This window comes from Arachis duranensis, chromosome 1 (assembly GCF_000817695.3).
Source record: "Arachis duranensis cultivar V14167 chromosome 1, aradu.V14167.gnm2.J7QH, whole genome shotgun sequence".
Lineage (NCBI taxonomy): Eukaryota > Viridiplantae > Streptophyta > Magnoliopsida > Fabales > Fabaceae > Arachis > Arachis duranensis.
The window spans coordinates 94,840,639-94,851,933 of record NC_029772.3 but is presented as its reverse complement, the minus strand read 5'-3'; the positions used below and the strand labels follow the sequence as shown (position 1 = coordinate 94,851,933).

At 29.3% G+C, this 11,295-nt stretch overlaps 3 protein-coding genes and 1 pseudogene across 3 annotated transcripts in view; 1 reads left to right on the top strand and 3 right to left on the bottom strand.

The window, feature by feature from the left end:
• The window catches only part of LOC107463252 (uncharacterized), a 5,026-nt gene extending 3,937 nt beyond the window's left edge, over positions 1-1,089 (top strand). The window contains 3 exon segments of the mRNA XM_016082020.3: positions 138-212; positions 298-456; positions 777-1,089. Of these exon segments, the coding sequence (XP_015937506.1) occupies positions 138-212; positions 298-438 (216 nt within the window). The 3' untranslated portion in view covers positions 439-456; positions 777-1,089.
• Positions 1,090-1,549: 460 nt separating this feature from the next.
• Positions 1,550-2,197, bottom strand: LOC107463727 (heavy metal-associated isoprenylated plant protein 28-like). Its single transcript, XM_016082586.1, has one exon. It carries the CDS (start codon positions 2,195-2,197, stop codon positions 1,550-1,552), a length of 648 nt encoding a protein of 215 aa, XP_015938072.1.
• Positions 2,198-2,692: 495 nt separating this feature from the next.
• LOC107463244 (pathogenesis-related protein STH-2-like) lies at positions 2,693-3,763 on the bottom strand (annotated as a pseudogene).
• Positions 3,764-7,585: 3,822 nt separating this feature from the next.
• LOC107463213 (pathogenesis-related protein 2) lies at positions 7,586-8,833 on the bottom strand. Its single transcript, XM_016081973.3, has 2 exons — positions 8,560-8,833; positions 7,586-8,181 (listed from the first exon to the last, which is right to left on the bottom strand). Exons 1-2 carry the CDS (start codon positions 8,735-8,737, stop codon positions 7,886-7,888), a joined length of 474 nt encoding a protein of 157 aa, XP_015937459.1. The 5' UTR covers positions 8,738-8,833; the 3' UTR covers positions 7,586-7,885.
• Positions 8,834-11,295: the final 2,462 nt, after the last annotated feature.

The window sequence follows — 11,295 nt, the reverse complement described above, 5'->3', positions numbered from 1 at the left end:
TGTGTAACTATTTTTTTCAACTTTGCTTCTTCTAGGCATTCTGATTTTCCAGTGGTTCATGTTCAGATTAAGTAATTTAGCTTGATTGTGACAAACATACTGTTAGGAAAATTGAATTGACGTCTGCCACTTTTCAGATTACCAATTCTAGAGGGCCTACGTTTCAGTCTTTATTACAACTATCAGGTCGCCTGCAACTAATGACGTCACAGGTTTGGTTGACATTTGCTTATAATTAATTTGGCTTTCTGGTGAATGTTATTTGTGCGCAGTAGCCTAATTCAGGCTTTCTTTCAGATTGACAAGGCATCTCAGACCGTAAGTCATCCAGTACATGATCTCCAAATCGATGAAAGTGGAGACGAGGATGAAGAGGATGAATATTTTCATGATGAAGGAGATGATGACTCTGAAATAAGCAGTGATGATGAAAGCTAGTCTTTCTTTCAATGAGAGGTAATTCAAAATTCTCCCGGGTTATTCATTGAATCTTACAAAAATTGGATAAGATAAATGCAATTTGGTTATGACATAATGTATAAATTTGGTATACGCTACGCCTTTGCAACACTAGATTGTTCCCTAGGACTAAGCTTCATAAAGTGCCAAAATATTTATTTGATCGCTTTTTTTAGTTGCCTATTTTACATGTGTTTCATCCTAGAAAATTCGAGTCTCATGATGTACTGGATAGTAGATTGTAGTAGCTTTTATATGATATTTTGTATGCTCAGTGACTGGATTATATAATTAATTATTTCTGTTCTACTTTACAGATTAGGAGTTACCAGCCTCTCTGCAGCGGAAAGAGGTTTAAAGGCATAACATGCTGGCTGGACCTGAGCCAACTTTTCCATGCACGACTTGTGGCCATATAGATAGTTGCTTTCTTGGAGAAAGAAATTTTGTTAGCATCTAGATTTGTTAAAAATGGTACCGTCTCCATTATGTACTGACATTTTCACTGATAAGTTAAAATACAAGATAGCCAAGGAAAATCGTATCTTATAGGATTTTTGTCCTCGAGAGTAATATCTTTGTATTCTTCATACATTTTTTGCATACCCATATTGTACTGCTATAAAATTTGTATAATTTAAATTTATTTCATGGCAGTTGGCGTGCGTACATTCAATTTTTATTCATGGATTCTTCTTTCATTTGCATTTGTGGTGATTTAATTATTTAATATGGTATAAACATGCATTTGTTTATCCACTGACATGGTGTTCTGCAATATGATGATATGCATAGACTCGAACAGAGATTGTAAACATAGTGTTAAAAGGATTTCGGGAAATAGGGCTTGTTCCAGTTTCAATCTACAGTGCCTTTTTCTTTAAAATAAAAGAACAAGAAAACCTTTTTCACGAAAGGAATCCAGAATAACTTATGTAGGATCTGAGAAGCTAAGAATATGATAATTGTTGTTCTGATTCCTTTCACCCCTAAGCTATTTCATTACTTCTTCCCTCATTCAATTTCCTTTCAAATTATATTCTACCATGAAAACTTGCTCATCAAGACTTTAGAGAGCAATGACAAGAAACTAGACTATACAACATGCATTCGGATTATCATCGCTGAACATGGATGTGATGATACCGTTTCCACCGTAATTTTCTATAAGATTGTAATGTGTGTGCACTGGTGGTGGCATGACATATTCATATTCACCGACATAATGTGAAAGCATGTAAGAATTATAACTCTCTGTCACAAGCACTGGACTAGAATTTACTCTGTTAAGGTAGTTTGGCAGATGGTGGTGAATCACATGAACCTCTCTTACATCTTTCCTTCCTGGGTATCTCTCCCACTGCTGGCTTGAATTGTTCTCTGTAGATGTGGGTGGCCATGGTGGTGTTGCCTCAGGCGGTGGTGGAGAGGCTTCTGGTGGCAGTTGTGTTGCATTGTCGACTGTTGCATGATTAGCTTTCTGCTTTGACTCTGTTGGTTGAGACGGAGGAAGGGACAGTTCGATATCAGCGCAGATGATAGCTTTCTTCCTTGTCTTCTTAATTGCATTGACAATAGTTTCTGGTTCTGCCCACCCAGTGATTGTTAGCTTTTGCTGATTGAAATCGATATGAAGATCATGTATACCAAGAATGCCTTTAAGAGCTTTCTTGATCTTCTGCACACATCCATTACAGTCCACTCGGACCTGTATCTGCGTGACGCGAGTTTTCTGCATTTTATGGATTAGCCACTCTTGCAAAGATTGCTTGCCATGGATCTCTGAAGTTGGAGAAATCAAAGAGATGTTTTCTGGTTTAAGGAAGTGGATTATGGATAAAGAATATGTGAATGGAATCTCTATTTGGACATGCCTTGCACACGGGCAAGGAATATGTAAAAGACTAGGAATGTCAGAAATGCAAGGAATTGTTTTTCTCAGGGGTAAAAATATGCTTTGTCACTCTAATTTTTATTAATCCTTTTATATTAACTTCTTTTTTAAACATTATCAATATGATTGATTAGAGGTTAAGCTTCAACAATTATGCTACATGTACACGAAAAATCAGCTACCAAATCAGTCACTCATATAAAATATATATTGACATACAAAATAAACATTGAAAATGTGTAAAATAATATATATATTTATACACAAATATATAGCGACTGAACTTTATCATAAGGAATATACAAGCTTATTATTTACCTTAAGATTGGGCAGAAATAATAGCATCAAAGTATGATTAAAAATGTTATTCAAATCCTCAATTCTGTTACTACCAAAACCAAAGTACAAATATTCTGCAAAACCACAACCCTTTATGGCAATACATGCTAATGCCTTATTGAGTAGTTCAAATCTTTGCAACCATTTCTAATTGTGGCTATGGATGCACACTATCAAATGTAAAAAATAATTTGAATGACTTTGTATATCAAATCTATGACACATGTAACAATAATTGAATAATAATAACAATAATAGCAATTAAGCATAGACATTTGGATTCTCCTTCAGGTAAGACTCCACAACTTTGTAAATTCCAATTGTGCTTTCTCTTCCTTCCTTCACCTCTTCCTCTGTCACTTGATACTCACCGATGGTGTTGTAATTGCTACTCATTTTATAGAGGCAACCTCCATCATCAGTGGCCTCAAATCTCACCTCATAAGCAACAGACTCGAGCTTGTCGCCTAACGGATCGCCTTCGATCAGAGTGTATTTGCAAACCAAGTTGAGTTAGAGTAAATATAAAACAATTTTACACGTACATTCAATTACGTCAGTAAAATAACTACTTTCATATTGATAACAGTGAAAATTGATGTAATTGAACGATTATAAAAATGTTTTGCATTAAAATTAAACTCTAATTCCTTAGAACTAGCAACAGTGTTTGCCAATTGCAATCATTACACAACATAAATTATTAATTTCACTGATTATCAAAAATGCTACTTGTCCTTTAAAATTCAGATTGCATATGTTTGATTGCTTAATTACCTTCACTGAAGTTAACTTGTTCAATGCTACCAGCTTCCCCGTTTCCTTGGATGAGGTTGACTTCTTTTACAAACTGTGGCAACAGCTTTGGAATCAAAGTTCTGGAGTCTATGATCAAAGCCTGGAACATACGTGATGGTGCAACAGAAGATGAATACTCCTGCTTAAAGGTTGTGACTCCCATGGTGAATTTTGTAGGATGTAGAAATCACAGAGAATCCAAGTTATGATTATGAAATGATGTAGAACCTCAGGGACAAGTTTTGGTGTTTTATAGGTCCCCAATAAATCAATGAAGTTTCATAGAAATGAGTCCTCTGATTAAATAAATATTTTATTTTGGAATTTAGCAATGATAAATGTGACTTTTCTTATTTGATGACTTCCAATGCTAAAGGCTGCTGGGTATATATATACATTTTTAAATTATTATTTATTAAAAAAGGATATATAATTATAAATAATTAAATTTTGGAAAATTATAACCGACAACTACACAAAATCAAGAAAGAAGCGTATTATAATTCTTCTTATCTAACAAACTCAAAACACACATACTTCCTTGTTTTGATATAACTATTACATATAATTGTGAATACTTATATGAAAATATTTTATGTAAAGATAATAGTTAAGATGTGAATACATGTTACATTAAATAATTTAATTAAAAATATTAAATTATCAAACGATTTACCTAGGTTATTTTTATATGAAAATATCTCTAGATAATTTAGAAATAATAAGCATATTATTGAGACTAATGGTCCCAGACAGGGATGACTATTGGTAGAATATGATCATGTGGCTACTGGCTACCTTGGAGGCTCGCATGAGTTGCATTCATACATAAACAAATTGAATTCAAACTTCATTGTTCCGTTTTTTTTTATTCGACAAACATTTTTTATCCTTACCTACCTCTACTGTGACTGTGAAACCTGAGGTTATATATGACAAACTTGAAGCAGGTATAAGGTTGTCATACACCCTAACTGACATATACTTTTTCTCTCAATGAATTTCATTTAACCACTTCTTAATCATAGCTAAAATTATTTAAACTTTGATACACTTCTAGCAAGACATCCATAAATGCCACGAGACCAAGCTTTACAATATTGTTTCGTTAGTAGTTAAATCATCATTTCTTGGTATATAAAATATTTAAGTACTAACAAAAAAATTTAAAAGATGTTCACGACAAATTTTTTAAAAATAATTTTAAAATTTGATAAACATATTCATTACTTAGTTGGCGTATATTTTGGATGAACATAATATTAAAGTGACTACTGAAATTAGATGATATAATTCACTCTTAAATTAATAACAGAAATATTTGGTAATAAAAAAAAATCAGTCAAAAATAACTATAATTTGTGTTATTTAGTATTCATTAATTGTTACGACAATTAATAAATGCTAAATAAGATAAATTTTGGCTATTTTTTTGTCCCTCTAACATTACTCAATTAATGATATGATATTTTAAATCAATTTAATCATCCTCGAAGTTAAAAATTAAATGCCCAAATCAATATATTCTTATCCTAATTTTAGAATCTAATGTTAAATTATATGTGTATATTATTTATTTATTTTAATATATATTTTATACTGAAAATTAATTTTGGTATGTTTTAAAATTTAGAATTGTATAGTTATATTTAATATCTTGATTTTAAGTAATGCAATAATGGAGCTTTTATTTTTTTTTATTTGAAAAAAAAAAGAGAGAAAGGTTAAATTTTCTCTCATCTAAGTCCTTTTATGGTAATACAATTTAGATAGGATCTTTGGACTATACACTGTCAAGTGTTAAATACTTAAAATATATTGGTCAATTTTATCACGGATATTATTTAGTATTTAATTTATTTTTTATAATCTATTAAATTACTCTTTCATCTTAATCCATGACAAAAATAAAAAAAATCTCACAGTTTATAAGTTCAACCCAATAAAATATAAAAATTTAATTATAATTTTATATATTATTATTATCAACAATCAATAAAATTTTTTCATTTTTTTTCTTTTTCTATTCTTTCACAATTTTATTAAAGAAAAAGAAAAAAAATGTGTAACAGGAGCACATCATGAACAAATTCATGAAAATGAGTGACATTGAAGCAGTTGCATCCCTCAAGAGAGGAGCAGAGAGTACAGAGTGCCGAAAGGAAAAGAAGCAAAAAATGAGGAGGACCATAGATTTGAAAGCATCTCGCCAATGTTCTACCATTCTCAATATTTTGTCCTCTCACAAACATGGATGGCTTTTCAATCGGCTAGTAGATCCTGTTTTATTCCAAATTCTTGATTATTTTGATATCATTTCACATCCCATGAATTTAGGCACAATTAAATGCAAGCTTGAATCAAATAGCTATTCTTTCATGGAGGATTTTGTGGCTGATGATTGACCTTCTATAACTCCATGATATACTATGCCCGTGGTGATGAAGTTTATAAAGTTGCAATGGAACTCAACCAAATATTTGAGGGTAAATGGGAAGAGTTTGAGAGAAGTTTGAAGTGTGAACAAATCCTAGAAAAAGTATGAATAAAAAAAATGATACCTTGTCCAACAAGCCACCTCAAAGACTTGCTAGAATTTGTTACACACCGACTTTTATTGCTAGGTTCAGAGTGATTCCGAGAGGCATGCACAAAGGATCAAGAGGACGTGTACATAAATCTGGTGCTGATAAACTGGAAAAACGAGGCCATCGCAACTCACATTTGTAGAAGAAATCTGATGCTGATTCTAGTGAGCTAGGATTGAGGCCCAAACTAAAACTGTTGAGAAAGAGTATAAAGAGACAGAAAAACATAGAAAGAGAAATTGCCATTGGATTAGAAAAGATTAAGATAATTGCTTATGAAAAAGATAAAAGTATGAAGGAACTTGAAATGCTATCTGCTCAATCTCCATGCTGTAAAATTGCACCCAAATTGGGACAACTTAGTTTATTTGACAAAGATTATAATAATATACAGATGACTAGGTTTTGAATGCAAAGAAAAGATGATCTTTAGTTAAAGTACTCTTTAGCCATTTTATTTATTTGTACATTTTTTTATAGTTTAAATTTAAAAGTTGATAAATTTGTGTATTCTATTGGGTTGAATTTGTAGGTTGTAAAACTTTTTTATTATTGTCATAAATTCAGATAAAAAAAATAATTTAATATAATAATTTTAAATATTTAAAAAATATTTATTTTTATATTTTTAAATTAAATATTAATTTTTAATTTTTTTTAATAAATTAGATATTATTTTTAAATATCATAACAATCACCAAATATATTGCCCAATGCGTTACGCAGCTGATCCTATTTAATATAAATTCTTCTATGCCATTAGTCTGATTCATAACCAATGGTCTCAAAGACTCAAACCGTGTGGGGCAGATGGATGAAAACATCATCAATATTAAATGAAGAGTATATATATATGATCCTGAGTCACCCAAAAAAAATATGATCGTCAAAATACAAGAATATATTTTATGCTTTTTTTTTAAATTATCAATAATTTTTAAATTTTTTAAAAAACTCTATTATAATACTATTTAAATGTGTCGTTAAGATACATTAGAGCTAAATTACTTATTTATGGATCTTTTACCCTTAGTTATCAGTTAAGAGATTTTTTTTTAAAAGTATAGATAGATAATAAAAATATTAAACAATATGAATAATGGATATATCAAATATTTATTTCATTAGGTGTATGAATGATTATTCTAATATTAAGATTTAGGTAGATAATTTAAAAATATAATGTGTTTTGATTTAATTGGTGGTTATTTATATTGTTCAAACAAATTATTAGTTACCTAACATAACTTTTTTTTTTTAAGCGTGACTTTAATTTGGTCAAAATATGTCTCACATCTTTTGAATAATAGATGCAACGCAAAAGCAAGAGCTTTATTCAGCTGAGGGTCAATTAAGATATATCAACCAAATTAAGAAAACAAACTATGAAATTGTTGAATTAGGTTAGTTGATTATATGAGATGAGATTGTTATTAGAGGTTAACTGCTCTCCTCTTAGAACTGATCTCAAACTTCAAATGAGTAAGACTCAAGAGCAAAACAATAATTATTCAAATTTCTTTTGTATTAAATTTTATTGATATGAAGCTCACACAAAGACAAAGCTGCAGCAGAAGACAACACTTATTACAGAGTAGAAAACCAATTATTTGAAGCACAAGCCCACACCACACAAACATATGCCCAAAAGAAAATGAAAATTCCCAACTAGTCTTCTTCGTGTGAAAATGATATATTGTTTAGTCAAACATGTGAAATTATTTAACTATTATTTTCACACAAAGAAAACTGTATAGAAATAATACTAAGAAAAACTTGTGTATCAAGATTGAGCAAAGTGTATGTTCTAATACTGAGAAGGGTTGGCCAAGACGTAACCCTCAATAGCCCTGAAGAGACCTTCACCCTTGGCCTTACCCTTCTTCAACTCTTCCTCATCTGGCTTTGCATCTCCTTTAGAGTGGTACTTGAGAGTAAGCTTCCCAATGGATCCTCCGTTGGGTCCTTGTACCAGCTTTGTCTCAAATGTTATCTTCTCCGCCGTGGGAGGCAGAGCCACTCCTCCAACCACGCTGTAGTTGTATGCAAAGTTAGCCTCATCTATTGCCTCCACCTTGTGCAAGATAAACTTGGTTTCCGCACCTGCATATTTATCATTATTATTACAATTCACAATCCATAATTATTTCATCTACTAATTTTGTCTAATAAAATTTTTTGAAGAAATGCTTGTACTTTTAAAAAATCATAACAATTTTATTTTGTATAGTAAATAAAAAAAATTCGTATGCTTGTGTTTAGCTTTAAAAAACTAAAAATACTTTTGAAAACAATTAAAAAAAACTTTTTAAAATTAATTTATATTTATTAAAATTAAAAAATTTAATATAATTTTATCTAAATTTAATTTTTATATTAATATCTGTCATATAAGTCTAGGAAACTAACATTTTTATTAAAATTTGTTCAATACTTAATCAGTAGAAAAAATGGTCATGACTGAATTGAATAGTTACTAACCCTCGACAATGTTGAGTTTCTTGATGGTTCCGGGACCACCGTTTCCCTCAACAATTTCAACACTCTTGACGTCATCAATAATTTTAGGGGTGAGGGAGTCGGCATCCTTCAAAGCATTGTAAAGCTTAGCAGGGGGCACGGTGGAGGTGATTTCATCCTCAAAAGTGAAGACGCCCATGACTGTGAATTAAGAAGCTAAGGGAAGGAATGAAAGGAATGAGAAGTAGATAGTAAGAAGTGAGCTTAGATTTGTAGTGTGTGGTTGATGAGCAGAGAAGTGGCTTCTATTTATAGGCATATAATGGGGTCAAGGGAATTGCAGATGGAATGGTGTGTATGCGAATTATGAAGGTGCTGACTGCATGCTCACTTATTGTTAATAAATAGTATTTTTGTTGTTAATTTATTGTGGCTGCCATGTTGGGTATTTTTAATGTTAATTTTTTTATTTTTTTAGAGTTTGTTAAGTTTTATTTTTATTTTTAATATTTTTGTTTTTAAAATCTTTAAAAAAATTTAGAAACAGAAAGTAGTTATTATTTTTATCTAAAATAATTTAAAAATAAAAAATAAAAATATTAACCAAACATATCTTTAATTTTATTCTAAATACTATTCTACTCATCGGTCAGTGCATGTCACCTTATACCAACTGTGAATTTTATATATATAAAATAGCTAAGCAGACACATATATTAAAAACTAATTTTTCTTAACTAACAATTACTCAACAATAAAAGAAAATATAAATAAGGATTAAGATTTGAATTGTTATTAATAAAAAAATGTTGATTGATAGTTGACTAAAAAAATTAATTTTTATAATACTTTTTTTAGACACTATATATATATTATCATTAGAAGTAATTTAATATCAAGCATTATTTTATCGCATTTTCGGGTGGAAGAATATTATTGGTGGAGACTAATTCAAGCTTTAAATTGTCAAATATTGCAATTGGAAGCAATCAAATTCAACAAAGTTAACATTAAATTGAACACATCACTTTCAACTTTCAAATAAGGCGTTCTCCTCAGTTATCAGTCGTATTCTAATGTTTACGATATTTGATGAAATAAATTACTACTCAAGTATATTGAACAGAAACAAAATGCATGTAGTGGAATTTAAAGTGGTTGAAAATTTCTAGACGCCCTTCTAGAACTCCCAATTTTTCATATTTTGTATATCGTTTTTTCTTTCTATGCATCGTATACTACACTCTTTTGTTTTTTCTTTAAAGTATAAAGCGTGCCTATCACTAGGAAGGAAGAAGAGAAAAAAAAAATATATACATTTTTTAATATAAGAAAGAAAAAGAACATACACTTAAGGTATTTAAAAGAAAAATAATATATTATATTAAAAATCAGTTAATATATATATGGTTTAAATATTTTTAATATATATTTTTTATTTCAGCATATAATTTATACATATAACTAATCATTTGGTAGATAATTTTTAATATATAAATAGCATTATCGATAAAAAAGATATTACAAAAGTAATTTCACTTAATTTCTCTTCTTGTAAATGAGATGTAACAAATTCTATGGTATGCTACCAACTTTTGTCGTTGCTCATAGCCTCATATACTATAGTACTTATATTATATGAGAGTTTCTTAATTCTTAGGTGTTTTTGGAGCAAATTTAATATTTGTTATATTCTTGTGTTGATGATCCCACTAAGGTATCTTTTGACTTCAAAGAAGTTAGGCTTATTCCTTTTTTTTTTTTCTGGGTATGAAGTATGCTTCAACTTCTAGAAAACACAAGTTGGGTATCTGTAAAAAAATATAGGAGCCACTCAAATAAAGACGTCTAAAATGTTTTTTTTAAGATATTTTTTATTAATTAAAATTTAATACATATAATTGATTAAATCGTGTTATTTTTGTCAAAATTAGGTTAGACAAATTAATTTAAACGAAAAATAGTGAATCAAATCTTGTTAGACCAGTTCAATATTTGATTTACCATTTTTTCGGTTAAATTAATTTGTTTAGCCTAATTTTGACAAAAATAACATGATTTAATCGATTATATATATTAAATTTTAATTATTAAAAAATATCTTTAAAATAAATATTTTAAACGTCTTTATCTAAATAATTTTTAAAAAATATTTCAATATTCAAGTCAGTAATAAGATGGTGAATATCTTCTTATGAGGTAACAAAATTTAATTAATTAAGAACGTTCCTCCTGAAATATTCTGTTATTGATCTAGAAGTGAATGATCATAATGAAGGCGATGAACTTTTCACCTGTTTCCAACTTATAGTATTGATGTGATCATTTTATCCGAGTTGTACTTTGGATTTAACCGAGTTATATATAATGACTGGATCATGTTCTATATATATCATATTTAAATATTGCTATATCAATATGGTGGGCTAATTACTTTTGAAGTTAAATTTAACCGCCACTAAAAAATATATCCTTAACCCATGGGTAAGGATATATTGTTATTGTTATATATAGTAAATTAAGTTTCAAATAAATATTAGAATTAAGTACGATTTTAAATTTTAAGATAGAGGTTAAAAATTTATTTTGTTTTCGACTTTTTTTTTATTTTGAAATGGTTTCAAAAATTTAACTTAATTTTTAAATCGTTTTTTTTACCAAATTTTTTATTTTTATTTTAAAAATATCCTTAACTAAAAAAATAAAAAAAGAAAAAAAAAAGAAAAGGAGCACAAGTTAAGAAAAAGGGGGGAGGGT

Bases quoted from the DNA above. Each gene is read 5' to 3' on its own strand.
- LOC107463213 (XM_016081973.3), bottom strand. From the start codon at position 8,737: ATGGGCGTCTTCACTTTTGAGGATGAAATCACCTCCACCGTGCCCCCT. The intron at 8,182-8,559 runs GTTAGTAACTAT...ATAAATATGCAG, and splicing joins GAAACTCAACATTGTCGAGG to GTGCGGAAACCAAGTTTATC.
- LOC107463727 (XM_016082586.1), bottom strand. From the start codon at position 2,197: ATGCAGAAAACTCGCGTCACGCAGATACAGGTCCGAGTGGACTGTAAT.